This window comes from Halyomorpha halys, unplaced genomic scaffold (assembly GCF_000696795.3).
Source record: "Halyomorpha halys isolate HHAL.00 unplaced genomic scaffold, Hhal_1.1 Scaffold95.1, whole genome shotgun sequence".
Taxonomy (NCBI): domain Eukaryota; kingdom Metazoa; phylum Arthropoda; class Insecta; order Hemiptera; family Pentatomidae; genus Halyomorpha; species Halyomorpha halys.
The window spans coordinates 445,670-463,597 of NW_027108063.1; the positions used below are offsets into that span (position 1 = coordinate 445,670).

The 17,928-nt window shown below is 29.4% G+C and overlaps 2 protein-coding genes across 7 annotated transcripts in view; both read left to right on the top strand.

The window, feature by feature from the left end:
• Window positions 1–3,425, top strand: part of LOC106677354 (cytochrome P450 6a2) — an 18,989-nt gene extending 15,564 nt beyond the window's left edge. Inside the window, exons 7-10 of the mRNA XM_067046427.1 lie at window positions 212–393; window positions 759–977; window positions 2,422–2,670; window positions 3,073–3,425. Coding sequence (XP_066902528.1) covers window positions 212–393; window positions 759–977; window positions 2,422–2,670; window positions 3,073–3,248 — 826 coding nt within the window. The 3' untranslated portion in view covers window positions 3,249–3,425. The remainder of the gene's footprint in view (window positions 1–211; window positions 394–758; window positions 978–2,421; window positions 2,671–3,072) is intronic.
• An 8,364-nt stretch (window positions 3,426–11,789) lies between these two features.
• On the top strand, window positions 11,790–17,526 carry LOC106677351 (uncharacterized). Of its 6 annotated transcripts, none has more exons than XM_014415233.3 (5): window positions 11,790–12,025; window positions 14,105–14,184; window positions 15,120–15,269; window positions 15,871–15,972; window positions 17,240–17,523. In XM_014415233.3, the coding sequence occupies exons 2-5, from the start codon at window positions 14,120–14,122 to the stop codon at window positions 17,331–17,333; spliced, it is 411 nt and encodes a 136-aa protein (XP_014270719.1). In that variant the 5' UTR covers window positions 11,790–12,025; window positions 14,105–14,119; the 3' UTR covers window positions 17,334–17,523. The 6 variants fall into 6 exon arrangements, with proteins under 6 accessions (XP_014270719.1, XP_014270717.1, XP_014270718.1 ...); XM_014415231.2 differs by having other exon boundaries at window positions 11,791–12,067; window positions 17,240–17,522; XM_014415232.3 differs by having other exon boundaries at window positions 11,791–11,952; window positions 17,240–17,522.
• Window positions 17,527–17,928: the final 402 nt, after the last annotated feature.

Sequence of the window (17,928 nt, forward strand, 5' to 3'; positions counted from 1 at the left end):
ATGACTTGGAGTTATGTGTTATCTCTAGATGGTGAATTATTTTAAAATGTCTATGTGAGATGTGCCTTACTTTGTATTCATCTTTGATGTTTGCAATCTTATATATCCTAGTGTGTAAATAGATAGAAATGATCCTAAATTTTAAAATTAAATTATGTATTTTATGTATATGTTTTTGTCTATATCATTAAATATAATAATATGTTTTTAGGACGGTCAGAAGAGAAATCGAGGATTCCCTAATAAAAATTGTAGGAGATACAATTGCTTACAGAGAGGCGAATGAAGTAAAACGGAACGACTTTTTAGGCTTGTTAATTCAACTAAAGAATAAAGGATCAGTTGAGGATGATGTGAAAAAAAATGGAATCGATACAGATGTTGAACCAGTAGGTAAGAAGTAATAACAAAATATTGTCAATTACTTGTACAAAACTGTCCATTCAGTGCAGTAAACTCTCTCTATTACGATACGTCTGGAAGCGTTTTCATGCTATTAAACGAAAACAAACGCAACATCTGGTAATAACGTGATTTATGTATCACCAAAGTGCACACTTTTCCAGTGTATAGTGTACTGTGTATCTGAATTGAATCGAGAAATAAAATAAATTAAGATTTTTCGAGATAACGAGAACTTGCAATGCATCTTTAATTTCCATTTGATGTTTGGTAAACACATACACATACTCTAAACATTAACCAATATGACTATCCTTACATGTTAATCACCTCGCTTCTTTTTTAATGTTTTTCAGAAATGAATCTTGGAATGCTGACTGCACAATGCTTTGTATTTTTTCTTGCTGGATTTGAAACTTCTAGTTCTGTACAAAGTTACTGCTTGTACGAACTGGCTCTGAACCCAGACGTTCAGCGAAAGTTAAGGGAAGAAATTCATTCTACTATAAGCAAACATGGTGGTATTACATACCAAGCGATTAAGGAAATGGAATATCTTGATATGGTTGTTTCAGGTAATAATGGTTGATGAGAACTTTGTGAGACGATAATATATTATTATTTTATAATCTATTTATTGACGCTGGGCTATTTATTTATTTTGTGACTCGGTCATCATCTAATATAATAATATCGTCGAGGTCTACCCCATAAAATCCTGCTTTCAGAGTTGGCAAAAACCGGCCACATATCTTCCCCAATAATTTTCCGATAAAAATGACTTCGCTTATCAGTCTCTAGAACACGATAGTCATGGCTACCTCTATCAGTCTTCTCTAGGTGTCCCGGTTTGCTACAGACGGTTATCACTTTTGAGTTTCAAGCAGGAATTGCGTTGCTGTCTCCATGAGACATCTCGGAAAGAACACTTCGGGATCGGCAAGTTATACATCCTGATTGCTTATCCTGCCCTCTACAAACTTCCAAGACTGATGACTCGTACCACGTTTGGCCCATTTGTTATCCCGCAAAATTCATTATTGTCACGCATTTGTCACTCATTCCCGACTTGTACACCCTCGTAGATGCTGCGAAGGATGGGTTTCTTCAATATTTGTAAAGAATTCTTATTGCTCCTAATTATCGTCCATGCCTCAGACCCAGAAGTAAGGATAGGGCACATCAACAATACCATAAAAGGGACAATACCATTTCTTATCTTTGTCAACTATTGGATTCAAGCTCAAGGATTGCTTCCTTCACTGTTCATTTAGGTCTCCCAACAACGTCAATATGATCAACGAACGTCAAAATCCGTACCTGTACAAGAACCCGGTGGGAAAAAAATCAGTTAATTCAAGTTAATCATTAATTTCTTTAATGACAACTATTTATAGTTACAAGTCAGAATTGATAAGTTTGCAAGTATAGCTAGGGGTAATAACAAATAGTTGCTGTTTCAAAATGTTAAAACAATTAATATTTCATTTGGAACTCTATTTCTTTAAAACTACCAACAACAATAGAAAATCTAGGGGAACATCATTTAAAGTAGAATATACTAGACAAGTCTAGAAAACCTTATAGATCATAATTTGAGGCAGAATGAATTCGATAAAATATGGGCCCTAATTACGTTCAACAGTTCCCGACATGAAGTTTTTTTAAAAAGTAAAAAAAAAGACAAACAGACAGATAAAAATGTACATGTTTTTTTTATTTATAACATTTATCTAAGTTAACTTCTATCAATTTTCATATCAAATTTGAACCAGCCAAACTTTAAATTATTTTTGTTTTATCGAAATGAGTATACCCACACTGTGTTTACATTTACATAACCTAACTCATTTTTCGTGTATATATGTACATTCAAATATTATTCACAGTATTTGAGGTTTGTTTTGAGGTTTTATTTGAGGTGTATTTTGTTCAGAGGTTTCACGGTAATATTGGAACCAGATGTAATTACATACAATTTGTTCGAAATTATAATTCTAAACATAAATATTTTTCCAGAGACTATGAGGATGTACCCAACAGTGCCAACTTTGAACAGAAGCTGCACAAAGGATTACACAACACCAGCGGGCCACAAAATAAAGAAAGGAGACGAAATAATTAACCCCATTTGGTCACTTCAACGCGACAGTAAATATTTCCCAGATCCCAAAAAGTTTGACCCTGAACGATTTTCTCCGAAAAATAAAGATAAAATAAAACCATTTACATACATGCCGTTTGGCGATGGACCACGAAATTGCATTGGTAAGGTATATTTAAGTCTGTCTGATATTGGTTAGTATATTTCAATTTTTAGTACGTAGAAAGTATCTTTAATTCCCTTAATTTTATTATTTTTCATGAAAATATATGGAAGAAACTAAGTAAAAAGGGGGAGACGAAAGAATTATGTAGAATAATGTATTCACTATCTGTGAAACTGTAAATAAATGTTCAATAGAGTATTGATGACTGTTAATTATAAGATAATGTTTAAACATTTTAATGAAAAAAAAAATTGTTAAATCCCTAAAGAATTGCTGAAATAATAAACACCATTCATTTAATTAGGAACAATCCAGTAGTTACCAAATTAATTTCCTAAGGAGGAACTAATGTTTGTATGTGTATTTGTATGTAAATATATGTTTTTAAAATTTATTTCAGGTTCCCGATTTGGACTTATACAAACAAAAGTAGGAATCATAACAATACTGAAGAATTATGAAGTACATAAAACAGAAGAAACCCAAATCCCGCTCAAATTTAGAGGCTCTGCCATTATAGCCATGACCAAAGGACCAATAACATTAAAATTTTCACCAAAACCATTTGCTCTTTGATTAATTTTTTTTCAGGACTGCTATACAACCTCAAATTTGTATCATTGTTATTTTTTTATGGACATTATAAGGAACCCAGCCATATATGTAACAATCCATATTGTAATATACTCAAATAAGATATATTTGTTATTAGTTTAAATTGTTTTTGTAGAAAATAAAAAGAAGTATTGTTGAGTTCCTTTTATTTATATAAAGTAAGTCATCCGCTTTTCAAGTTGTTTTTTTATATATTTTTTTTAATCTACCAATTTAAAAAAAAAATACGTGAGATTATTTACAAATAAACTTATTTGGTTCTAGCATTTGTTGACAATTTTATTATTCTATAATAGGGAAATGAAATTTGATTGAGAGAAACCTCTCTAAATTCAATATGACTGCTTGATCCCTAATAAAACTCTCGCATTTGATATCTAACCTTTTTCTCTATAATAAATTATAATTAGGCTTTACCCATGCTTAATCCGCGCGTAATTTCAAAAATATTTAAGTTGATGGCTTTCCACTAGGCCCGAGGCGTGGAAGGCCATCAACAAACAAAAAGTCCTGAGTACTAAATCATAATAACAATAAAAGTAAAAAAAAAAGACTCTCCATTTTAAGTTCAAACAGTTACAAAGTATTGATGAGATATCACTGAGTACTTTGAACCATTAACTTATGAGTTTATTGAGTCTTTATAATTTTTTATGTCATTCTGTTTTGGAATGATGGGAATCGTGGTGCGAAAAATGATATCGGTTCTTCCACCAAAACAATTACTTTAGACAAGACTCCAAAATAATATTTCCGATCGATTTCCCGACATAGATTTTTTTTTTTTTTAAGTTGTCCTTTATATAGTTATTTACTTTTTCACAACTATTGTCAAATAACAATAAGGTACTATTAAAACAAACATCATAGACTGAACTTTAAAAAATATTTATTAATACAGTGATCTATAATTTCATACAAAGCAAAAAAGATTGTTTTTTAGAATGTGTTATTCTCAAAAAGATGGTAAATCTAACGATGTAGTTTTGCAGTGAGCAAGGCCCCCCCCCAAAAAAAAATACCAATTCTATGAGGATATAAACAATTTCATTTAAAAAGAAATATTTTTCTAATGATGGAAAACTATAATAATTCTTCTTACGCAGTGTATATGAAATAAGCCAACATAAGAGAAGACATTTAGCTCTTGGACAATTTAAAGTCGCTTCTTGCAAAGTTAATTTTTTTTTTTTCAGATTTATTTTGTAATACACAATATCATCATTTATATTATACAAACAAGTGTATTTCAAATTTATAGTGGGTGAAACCGCGAGGTACAACTATTAATTTATAAAGATTGAAATACATGTATATAATAGTTTTAATATTTGGGGTAAAAAAGTGCTTTGGACTTTTTCTTTATCGGCATTCATATGATTTTAAAACTTTATCTGATTGTCCTTCGTATGTGGCCGAAATTGAAGTGTAAACCTTTATCGGCCGCAATTATGAAACTATATGGAGGATAATCATTTCGAGTTTCGATAATCAACTGTAACAAATTCGGATGGCGGAAGACGGTAATTTTGGATCTGCATATCTTGAAATTTTCATAAATCATTTAAAAAGCTTATCATTAAATATAAAAAATCAAAAGTGGATTTTACTTTATTTAATATATAAAAAAATAGGCTGTCTATTTGTTTTTATAAAAACCACAATGAACCTTATTTCTAAATATTCTACATAAGTTTGGGCGGCATTTGTGAGAGTGTTTATTTAATATTTTAATGTAGTATTTTATCCTCAATGCTCCTTATTTTGCTACTAATAAAACCATACATAAAGACCTAAATGTTCCTTATGTAACCGATCTAGCCCGAACTCGATATCATTCCTTCCATTATAAACTCCCTAACCACCCAAACCCACTAGTTTCTAACCATGCTTCCTCTAACATTCCTGGCAATCCTCCGTGGCGCCTGAAAAGAAGATGGCCTCGTGACCTTATATTGTAAAATGTTTTTAGAGTTCTACTACTGGGTATTTTCTCTACATGCTGTTTCATATCATTATCATTATGTCATTATGATCAAATTTGACTGTTGTATTTTTTATACAATTGTAAATATCAATAAATAAATAAAAAAAAGTGTAGTATTTTAGCTTGACTTATTTTTTTATTTATATACATATGTTTTTTGGCTTTTAATTGATTGCTTTATACTATGAAACAATTCATCGTGTTCATCATTACCAGATGTATTTATTATATTAATTTAATTACTATTTTGAAGGAAATGATATAATAAAAATAATTAAGAAAAAAAAATAGAAAAAAGTAAATAAAAGAGGAAAAAAATTAAGTAAATGGATGAATATAAGAATAAAATAAAATAAACACAAGTAACAAATATCTTAATAGAAATTATAGTCATAGTAATAATGGTTCGCAATGGAATCATTAGAACTGCCTTCAGATATCCAGTTTGTCACAAAAATGACATCCCTGTATTTATTCATCTTACTGCTATCCATTATCTAGCGGTTGATATATTGCTTTTTATTTATTCCTCTTTGTATAATTCTCTGTGGCAGAATGAAAATTTTCAAAAATGTAGGCTAGTGTTATGATTTTTTACAAAATTGATATTTTTGGGGCAATGTTTTCGAAATCAATTCAAGATCCAAGTCAATTTTAAGCCGGGTTAGGACCATTTCTTCTCTGTGGTGGTTGCAACTTAAGTTGGAACTTACTGCTCTTTTTATACTTTTAAAACTGGTTTAGTTGCTCTCAACCAAAGTTTCTTCCCATTTAAAAAAAAAACTAATAATTGTTAAGGATGTGCAAGCTCTGTTGTACGACCGAGAAGAGAATGTTCTAGAATTCATCAAATTCCTGGATGGATGGAATGTGTGTTGTCCGAGGGCTTTTGGGGCTTAGTTTTATATTGTCAATTTTTGCATGATTCGTTACTTTCATATGGATCCTACATCGATAGATACAATTATAATTTCTGTGCTTCATTTTTAAGTTCCATTATCATTATCTTAATTTACAATCATTGCTGAAAAAAAAAATTAACATATTTTATTTAATAGTTTTATTATTATCACCATTATTTTAATTCGCCTAATTCCTATAACTTTAGGATCAATATTATGGTTGAATTCCATGAATTGTACATTGAATGAATGTCATAACAACAACGATGAATGTTGCTCTTGAATGGACAATTTTTCAAATTTTTTTTTCATTAGAAGTCAGTTATTTATTTTATTAAATCAATAAATGTCATTTGTTTTTTTGTTAACATTTCTCTCTCTCCTTAAGAATAATAATTTTTATTTATTTATTTTATTTTGATAATTAATCATTGTTATTCACAATTGTTCAACAGTTATAGCGTTTTAAATAGTTAGGTGTGTCTTTTGCTCAAGACTATACTCCTATAATCAATTGTAAAGGAAGAACAAAAAAATCATACTGTTATTATAAACATGTAATCAGGCCGATATGATATTTCATATAAATATAATCGCCAAAGGTGCCGATTCCTCTAGGAATATTGTTCTATAACTTGGGGCTGATTTATATTATGGCAACAGATTGACATTGAAATCAACGGAAGCGACTGTCACTACGAAACTGAGAAACTATGACGAATTCGACCTCATCCTTTATAAGGAAGTAATAGGTGAAGTTACCTTCAACTGGAGCGTATTAAGGTCCAGTGGATTAAGTTGACTTTTAATTATATAGTTCAGAAGAACCGTTTCTTTCTTATCCATTTAAGTAGTCGGTCAAAAATCCCTTTTAATTTACACATTTCGAGGTATTTTAATAGTATTGTATCCTATCCCATTTTAATTTTCCTTGCCACCATTAAACCGGCCAAAGTCCCCATATGCCACACTAGGTGGCAGCCTATTGAATTTTTTCTCATAGAAAATTTGCATTATTTCTACTCGAAAATAATTTATTATCCATACTATTCAACATATCTAATTAATGCCCTTGAAAAGTATATATTGAATTATTTTCAGTACTTACCACTAGTTCATTTTTTTTTATAATTAACCACAAAAACCTTTCATTTTCAATTTTTCATTTAGTCCTCAATATATTCAATGCTACAAACCGTACGAAAAAAAGTTTATTTATTTCTGTTTATTTTCAAGAAGAAAAAATATGTTTAAACTTCCTTCTCATTTCATTTATTTCTGTATTAAAACTGAGGAAGAACTAGAGGAACCAGTGGGACAGTTCAACCAAACCATACAACATGCAGCGTCAGTTATTAATATTAATAAGATATTTAAAAAACGCCTGAAATTGAAAAAAGGCGTGCAACCCGCCACTCCCGCCCTTCGTGGTAGCCTTACTTATCTGACTTTTCAAACCGACAATTACAACGAGTAGGTTGGTGGATGTACGACAGGTCACAATTTTACAAGAGGAGATCATAACACAAAAAAGCAATCCTTTCCGGCCGGACCCGCCCCACCAAGACCCTCAGGGAGCGACGGTCCTATATCACTTTTGAAATATTTGCTTAAAACTGGAATAGGAGACTTTAGATAATTTAAATCAAGTGATATTTAAATAGCGCCTGAAATAAACGTGGAAAACGGCGTGAAACTATCAAACGATCAGAGCTAAGAGAAGGGCTCACAAGTATTGGAGGACTAATAAACAGCCATCATACAGACAGACATTTTACAAACTAAATAATGAATTGAAACGACAAATTGCTAAATTTAACCGGTAAAACTATGAAACATTAAATGTCTCTCGACAGACGATGGCACACAAATGAAACTCCTAAAGCATCGAGAAATGACCTCACCTCTTAGAAAAGAAGATTGTTCTTGGGCTGTGTCTGACGAGGAAAAATCGAAGGTCTTTGCAGACCATCTTTCTTCCGTATTTACACCACATACTGACAACAAAAACCAAGAACATGGCACCTTTGTAAATCATACATTATAAATTTCACTCCCACAGAAGTAGCCTAACAATTCATCTCATTCGACAAAACAACTATTACGACCAGCATTTGATAAAGTCTGGCACCAGGGACTTCTCTTTAAGTACAAGAGCCCAAGAGGAGAAAAAAGGCAGTTATCTCACCCCAATTTTGACTACTTTAATGAAAACTATGTATAATTACTTAGTCAAAATTGATGAGTCTGCCAAGTATATGTAGAGGGAATAAAAAATGGCGGCTGTTTCAAAACCTTAAAAAAATACTATTTTTTCATTCGGAGCTCTATATCTTAAAAAGTAGGAACACAAGAAAACCTAAGAGAACGTCATTTAAAGAAGAGTAAATTTGCTAAAATACGAGCCCTAAAAGAGTTATTTACGTTAAATAGTTTTCGAGATATAGCTTTTTAAGAAGCAACATTTCATAAAAATGTTCTATGGGACGTACTGAAAGATCAGTATGAAAGGAATATGGTCCGGGTGCGGTCAAAAAAACTCAAATAGTAGAATTATACTATTTTAATGAGCCAACGTTTCGCCCCACGCTGCAGGGCTTCTTCAGGGCTAAAAAAGATACAAACACATAGTTAAATAAGATACAAACACATAACTATGTGTTTGTATCTTTTTTAGCCCTGAAGAAGCCCTGCAACGTGGGGTGAAACGTTGGCTCATTAAAATAGTATAATTCTACTATTTGAGTTTTTTTGACCGCACCCGGACCATATTCCTTTCATCTTTACACACGGTCAATCAATAATCTTCCTGAAAGATCAGTAGTTAGTGAATTTAAATTTCAAAAAACATTTGATGTACAGATGTCTATTAGCACTCAAATTAAAGCTAGTTTAATGAGCTATAAAGTAGTTTATGATGTATTTCTTCGTAGGAGTAATAGTTTACATGAAATTTGCTAAAATAAATTGATTTATAGTTGTTCGGACAATTTTCATTTGTCAAATTCATATTCATGTGTGAATATCATAAAAACTACTACTCCTACAAAGATAAACATAAATAACTATTTTGCAGCTTTAATTTGAGCACTGGCAGACATATGTACGTCCAATGGTTTCTGAAATGAATCTTTCTAATTTATTGGAGTTTTCTAGGAGTAATAAATCAATTGAGTTCAATAGCCTCTGGGATATCAAAAAATTACACATAAGTTAAAATTATTTAATAATAAGAATGATTGAAGTGGATTATTTACATACAAATAACTTGTTCGAGAAAAGTAATGAATTAATAAATAAGATTTAAAAAAAAAAAAATATTGAAGATGGCTAAATTGGCGTGTTAGGATGTTAATTTTGGAACCAGTTCTATAATAGCGACCTCGATGGGCTTCTTGGGCTAGTCCTGCAGGTTGAAGGTCTTACCTGTCCGGATAAGGGGAGTTGTCGGGGATCTGGAGGTCTAGTTCTCAGTTTAGTTGAATCGTCGGAATGCATCAGGTCAGTAGCTCATGGAGTAATAATACAAATCAGTTTACATTTAATAACTTGTAAGTAAATCTTGATTCGTTATTATACCAGTTACAATTCCTTATAATATGTTATGGATAGATTGTGAAGAAATAGGTATGTCCGGAATTCGGTGAATGTGGTTGGAAAAAGAATTCTGTTAACGATCAGTAATTTTAAAAATAAGCATCAGCTTTAGTTTCATCAATGAAGTCGATAATCCACAACTCTTAAGCATTCTTGAAATTCACGTAAGTTTATAATTAAAATATTTCTGCTGTTTGTTTTCAACGTAGATAAGACTACAAATAATAAGAATATTATGGAAAACTATAATATTTCCGATCGATTTCCCGACACGGAAAATATTTTTTTTTTACGTTTATCTTTATATAGTTAGTTACTTTGTCACAAATATTGTCAAATAACAATAAGGTACTATTAAAACATGAATCATAAACCTGAAAAAAATGTTTATTAATTAACAAATTAAAAAGATATTTATTAATACAGTGATCTATAATTTCATATAAAGCAAAAAAGGTTATATTTTAGAATGTGTTTTTCTCAAGAAAGATGGTAACTCTAACGATGTAGTTTAGCAGTGAGCAAGGTCCCCCCTCCCCAAATACCGATTCTAAGAGGATATAAACAATTGTATTTAAAAAGAAATATTTTTCTAATGATGGAAAGCTATAATAATTCTTCTTACGCAGTGTATGTGAAATAAGGTCTGAGTCAAATTAAAAATAAGACAACAATTAATCACATACATATACTTACTTAAACCTGTCTGGATATATGCACTAAAAATTTATGGTATAGCCAAAACGCTACGACTTATCACCGAAGCCCCATGGTACGTAAATAACAATACTTTACATCATGACTTAAAAATTCCAACGGTCACTAAATACATACGAAGTTACTACAAACGTTTCATGAAAAATTACTGGTAAACCAAAACACGATTATAGGAGGAATAGCTTCGACTCTCGTGCCTGAGAACACAAGGAGACTAGAAAGATCGTGGATGAGGGACTTGCAAACATGAGTCAGTAAGAAAAGCCAGATAGTACAAGAGCCCAAGAGTAGAAAAAAGGCAGTTTTCTCACCCCAATTTTTACTACTTTAATGAAAACTATGTATAATTACTTAGTCAAAATTGATGAGTCTGCCAAGTATAGGTAGAGGGAATAAAAAATGGCGGCTATTTCAAAACCTTAAAAAAACACTAATTTTTCATTCGGAGCTCTATATCTTAAAAACTACCAACAACACTAGAAAATCTAAGAGAACATTATTTAAATAAGAGTAAATGTGCTGAAATATTAGCCCTAAAAGAGCTATTTACGTCCAATAGTTCTCGAGATATATGTTTTTAAAAAGAAAAATTTCTTAAAAATCTACTGAAAGATTAGTAGTTAATTAATTTATTTTAAGAATTCTACGCTGTTTCAAAGCGATCAAAAAACTAATTTTTCATTCGGAGCTCTATATCTTAAAAAGTAGGAACACAAGAAAACCTAAGAGAACGTCATTTAAAGAAGGGTAAATTTGCTAAAATATGAGCCCTAAAAGAGTTATTTACGTTAAATAGTTTTCGAGATATTGCTTTTTAAAAAGCAACATTTCATAAAAATTTGTATGGGACGTACTGAAAGATCGGTAGTTAGTGGATTTAAATCTCAAAAAACATTTTGTTAAAAATGGCCCTGTTATGGAAAGGTATTCATTATTTCTAAACTCTTGTATCTATTGATGATTTTTAATACGAATTTAACCATATAAATTTTGCATTATGTTTATATAAGTTTAAATATGGGCCAAAGTGAATCCATCAAAACTTCCAGTTTTCAATGTAACCTAGTGTGATAAATTGGAATATTTGAAATTTTAGATATGTTTATCCATTAGTTTTATCTACATTATAGAATTCAATTATTTAATATTTTTGTGTATAAAAAAGTCGTTTAATTTAAATTTAATTCAATTGCTTGATTTTTTAGGCGCCATTCTTCATTTAGTTTAAGGAGGGGAGAAACAAACAGTTCTTTTTTTCTAACCGACTTACGCAGTTTGGTAATTAAGTCAATGACGACCTAAAATACAATTCTCTAAATTACTGGATCTGATCCAGAATACGTGTGTGATTTGTAAACATTTCGTCTTTGGAAAAGTTCCAAACTCACAATAATAGTGCCCCTATGGCTGAGGGACCGACTTCGACAGTATTAGCACTTGGGACTACTCTAATTATTGTTGTGTGAGTTAAAGCCTAATTAATTTGTTTCGAGGACTTGAGAGTTTGTTTTGATGAAAAATAAACTAATAAAAGTGTAAGTGCAGATACTACTGTTCGAGCTACACTGTTGGGGAAGGTAACCGTGGTGTTACAATTTTGATAGAATCTGACAAAATATGTTAAATTTGAAATGCAGGCCGAAATTGAAAAGCATGTTAGGAATGACGTTAGTTATGACTATTGTGTATGTCTTTGTAAAACTTATTTCATTTTTTTCTTAAATCATATTCTGTGACTAATGACAAATTTGTATATTCTCATGTATTAGGTAAATTAATTAATTAGTAAAGTAAATTAAATATTATGTTGGATCTTTGAAAATCTCATCATTTTGTCCATAAACTCAAATTATGTACTATTATTTAAATGGATATAAAAGATAATTTTAGATGTTTTGCTGACTACTAGGGCCTGAACCAAATGTATGTATCACCATAGACAAAATATTAAGTTATTGGTTATCTATTGATAGTTTCTACAATTCCATCAATACTAAAGTATAAATTTGATCCTGGCACAAATAGGTAAAATATGAAGATGTTATTCACCAAATTGTCGCCTGTACTCCATGACATCTTTCCCTTTCATTTCTTTTATCTTTCTTGGTTTGAGTATTTTAGTTTTTATAATTTATACGTTTTATTTTATTTCTTTACCATTGTACCTTTACTTCTTTTAAAAATAAATTGGTTCAATCTTCAACCTTTAATAAATAAATATAGTTAATTTGCTTTTTGTATACATGGCCTAATCAGAAACTGAATTGGTTGATTTGTACCATGGTTTCTAAGCCCATATTAATGAAACATTTAAATTTTTCACCTTAAAAATTAGAATTTTTTATTACTGCCTGTTCTGAGAAAGGAAGATTATTTTGTCAATTGTTGTCAGCTCTCGATTTGATGTATATATATATAAAATATGATCTTCAAATGAACTCATTAAATTGTACCAAAAAAACCACCAACATCTTCAATTATTAAGGAAACCTTTCCCTGTTAGGTCAATCAAAAAATAATACAATTCAATTATACCTACAAAGTATTTTTAGTATTTTTTTACATTATAATAAGGATTTACAAAACCTTACATAATTAATAATTAAAAAATAAAACTGTTTTGTACCTTTATATCACTCCAATTTCAGTTTTAAGTGTATTTCTATATTTCATGCAAATAGCTGAGTTGATGTAGGTAAATATTAAGAAATTAAAATTAATAAACTATTTTAATATTGAATTATATCGGAGATTTCTATGCTCTGATGTATTTCTCAACATTTTAACTTCTACTATACTATTTGAACAAAAGACATGACGTGTTTTTATATATATATTTTGATTTTTGAAAGTGCAGTATTCATACAAAGAATTTAGAATCAAAATTTAAGCTCCTAAATTTACACAACATGTATCAAATTTGCTTTTAGCGATACATTCATTATCTTGTGAAACAATTACACTTATTGCAGCAAATTTCTGTGATTGAATCCATGCCTGTTTCTATGCTGCTTATAAATTGAATTAATGCATTTAGATCACTTTTATACCATTGTACAAATAGTAAACTGGTCTAGGAAGAATTAGTTAGACATCATCTTAATCAATTGCATTTCATGCTTTAATGACTAAATATGGAACAAAACTGTGTAGAAACTATGCACAATTACAAGAAAAGACAATTTAAGTTGACTTTTTTTACTTAATTACTTTTTTTATCAGGATTACAGAGTCAATCCCTATATTTTACTTTTTTTTCAGATATGTTAAGCTATTTTATTCTTTTTGTTACCTCTATAACCCAAGACTATACTATCGCTGCACCAATGTTTTTAGCCACTAAAATAATTCCACAAAGTTGATTCACACATTTAGAATTAAAAGTTAAAATTATTTTTAAATGTCAAAGGAATAAATCTAGACCTGACTCTGGTCAGAATATGTTACTAACTATAGACAACCTACTTATTTCCTTCTTGTTTTAGTAAATAAGGACATTAAAGTCAACTAATAATGAAAAAAAAATAAAATAGAAAATTTATAAAATAACTTGGTATTTACATATTCTAAACTATCACTTATTCTTATTGTTGATACAATGTTCTAATTTATAGAGGAAAATACTATTTATGGTGGCGGTGGGCGGAATCTTGGCACAGGCATCAAAAACCACATTGAAAAATAATCTACATAGGTAAGATTAAGCATTATATCATTTTTAATAATTAAGTAAATTATTGATTAATATTATATGTTGGTGGGAGCATTAATGAATAAAATCCATATTGATTAACCTACAGTTTCATGTCTTTAAATCCTTATTGACATTGGTAGTTAACTATCTGTCAAGTTGGATTAGCTACAACTGTCTTTTTTGACCAAGGTATGCACTAAATCAAAATAAGTTTAATTTACTTCATATAAAATAGATATTATGAAATGATAATTTAAATAAAATTATATGAATATAAGTATGAAACATTAATCTTGGCCTTCAAACCATCTTTAGTTTGGATTATTCAAAGATTTTATGCATTCTTAAATATCCCATGCATTTCACATAAAAATACTGAAGGTTGTAAAGAGTATTGTATCAAAGTGATACGAGTGGTTGCTGATAGAGTACTCTAAATCATAATTAATTTTCACATTTAAGTTGATAATTCAACAGTAATTTCTCTTGTTATAAATAGTATTATTATTTTTACTCGATCAGTTCAGTATTACTTCCGCTATTAAATCAATTATTTATGAAGTGTGTTGTGAGTATAAGAATTGCTGATTTCCCACCTTACCGTATTCTAGAAAAAATGTCTTTTTTTTAGAATTTAGTGACCCCAAGGAGCATCTTTAGGTAGAAAATCAATATCAGGCTTATAAACATTGTAATCATGATAACTCATTAATAAACATTATAAAATTCAACACTTTGAATTTAATAGTCCAATTTTAGTTATGGATGTTTATAGTGTAATTTCAGCCCTTCGGTTTACTGGTGGAAGAATTCACCTCCAAAATCATTGTGATGATGTATTTATTTTTTTTTTTGCTGTAACTGTGGAAACAAATAAGAAGTTTTTTCCTTCTTAAGTGTATGTTATTTTGTATTGGTCTTTAATTTTTGTGCAGCTCTTTTGTGAATCACGGTCCTAGCCGAGAGAGAGGTGTTAACGCTGATAGAACTGAAGAAACTCAACAGTTACTGCCAGTTACCTACCTCTTCTCTACTTCCGTTTCAGACCCCTCTAGGGGATTTTTTCAGTCACGATCTGAAGCAAGGTAGTTTTTTTTTTTTTTATGAATTTTTTAGTTTTATTGAAGTAATGTACCTTATTAATTTTAAATAATATATTTCTAAAATTTTTACATCACATTAATGTGATAGATTTAATGGTTGTCTAAGATAGAGGGTAATGATTACTAACGGTTATTTTAAAATTCATTATCAGAATTTTTAGAGTATAGCAAAATAATTATTTAAGTATTAATCCTATCTTGGTAAAGAAACATTTTTAGATTCTCTTAGTTTGTTCTTTTAATGAACATTTTTTCATCTTTAGTTATTTTGAGAGAAGAATAAAAAATAATTTCTAAAACTGTTGCTACTTAATTGCAGTATTAACAGAAATTATTCAAATTAAATATAAATAATTAGTTGTAATTCTAAAACTAACTGTGGATGTGTGTCATTTTAAATTGAAAATCATTTTTATATATTCCTACATAAATATAAGACCTATTTTTATATGGAAAAGCTTATTTTTTTATTATTATTGATGTTTTAAAACAATGTTTGCCTTTTAAATTGCATTGTCATTGTGTCGTCAACCATGGTCAAAGTGTTAATTAAAATGTGATTTAATATGATTTTTTATTTCAGAAGTCAAAATGGACAGGTCAAAGGAGAATATTCATATATGGATGAATTTTATAAAGTTAAAGTAGTTTACTCAGCAGGACCAAAAGGATTCAGAGTGATCAGGTAGTCTTTTGTTATTCAACTGTGGTGATGTTCTCTTATTAAAAAGAGTGTATTATTTTTAATGAGTTCAGAAATTGTTTGTCTTTTAAATATTGAATGTTAAATATTCATAGAGGACTCCAGCCATGTTAGTTGGTTAATAATCGGTAGTCTATTTGAAAGTCATTGGACTGGGTCTGCTTTTCTGCAGGTTAACAATTGCTACATTGATGTAGAGAAATGATTAGAGGTTATGGTCATAGAAATAACTATTCTGGCATGAACCCAGCTGAATTTGTGGTCATGTGTGGACATCAGAGGGGCTTTATTAGGGGTCAGTCAGGAGGGTGAAAAATAAACTTACCAGTTTTTAAACACACACACCTTTTAACGCTGTGTAAATTTTTACAAAATATTTTTCTAGCATGTATATATAACAATATACATTAACTTGCATATTCTGGTGAGCTGGAAAATTAAAGATTTATATGAATTTGGAAAAGTTGGAGATTTTCATGAAAAAATTTAAACTGCAGATTTTATGAAAAAATAAAAAAACCCTCTGAAATTCAGAAAATTTAATTAGTTAAGTGTGCATTTTCTATCATCAATCAGAATTATTTTAGAATTTCCACTGGCTTTAGATCGTTTATCTCCCACCTACGCACACATTATTAATAGGATTTCTTCATACTTTTTCTACTTTATGTCAACTCTTAATAGATATTCTCTTCATTTTGTCTCTCTTTGGCATACAAGAAATTTTTATCGTCTGTTTTCAAAATAGTCAAAAAATTGCCTAGAGAAATATCAAATAAATTATTTGAATTTTAAATACATTGATATACATGTTTTTTATATAAATCTTATGGCCGATGAGCATCTTTTTGAAAAGGAGGCCTATCAAAATATTATTTCTTAATTTTTCAATGCTATATAACCTTTGTTGGGTAATCTTTACCTTTTCTTTTCATTTTAATTTTCTTCAAACATTTAGGAACTATTCACTCAGAGACAATTTAGTTTCTTGTAAATTGTAAAATAGTATTAACAATACTTTACTTTACAAAAGGATATTTTACTACTTTAGATTCACATGGATTGTGACTTATGATAGTGGTATAATCTTCAGTTTTTATGGTCTTGGGTATGTTCCAGTGATTGTTTAATTTGGGTTGATGATATTTTCCAATTTTATAATTTTAGTTAGATTATATAAGTGAAGAAAACTGAAATTATAATTTTTCAATCTTCTATGTTTTCATAAAAATTATGTTTAAATTTTCAGGCAAGAAAGAATACCTTTGAAAAAATACAAGCTTTCTTCCAAACCAGCTTCACTCAATCCAGATGGACATATTAATGCCAAGTTATCAAATTAAACTATGTGTAAATAATGAGTCATTAGGCTTATGAACTCTAGTACAATTCTTCATGTGATCATTTTTAACTTTTATGTAAATATTGTATAAATGTTTATTTTCAATTATTTATATCATCTCCTGAAAATACAATGTTGAAATTAATGAATTCTAAATATTATTAGATATTATATTATTTAATATTTTGTTAATTATTGTACTTTCGATTCGGGAGCTGAAAGGTTTTAACAGTTAAATATGCTAGAAAAGTGGTTCAAAATGCACTTTGGAATAATCTAATGGATTTTGAATGTTGAAATTAATGGATTGTAAATGATATTAGATATTATATTATTTTTTTAAAATAAATTAGTGTTCGTTTGACATGCCTTTTTAAACCTATATAAGGCTTTATTTTATTTTTTTCTGTGTTCTATTGAAGAAGGGGGGACTACCTACTTTTCTTGGGTAGTCTACTAAAGTAACTAATAATAATAATAAAACAACCATTGAAAATGGCTTTTTGCCTCTATAGTAAAACAAAAAAAAGGAATAAAAATAATACAATATCAAAAATACTAATACATTTAAAAGTAAAAAAAAAAAAAATATATAT

Bases quoted from the DNA above. Each gene is read 5' to 3' on its own strand.
- LOC106677351 (XM_014415228.2), top strand. From the start codon at position 12,122: ATGCAGGCCGAAATTGAAAAGCATGTTAGGAATGACGTTAGTTATGAC. The intron at 12,176-14,104 runs GTATGTCTTTGT...TCTAATTTATAG, and splicing joins ACGTTAGTTATGACTATTGT to AGGAAAATACTATTTATGGT. The intron at 15,270-15,870 runs GTAGTTTTTTTT...TTTTTATTTCAG, and splicing joins CAGTCACGATCTGAAGCAAG to AAGTCAAAATGGACAGGTCA.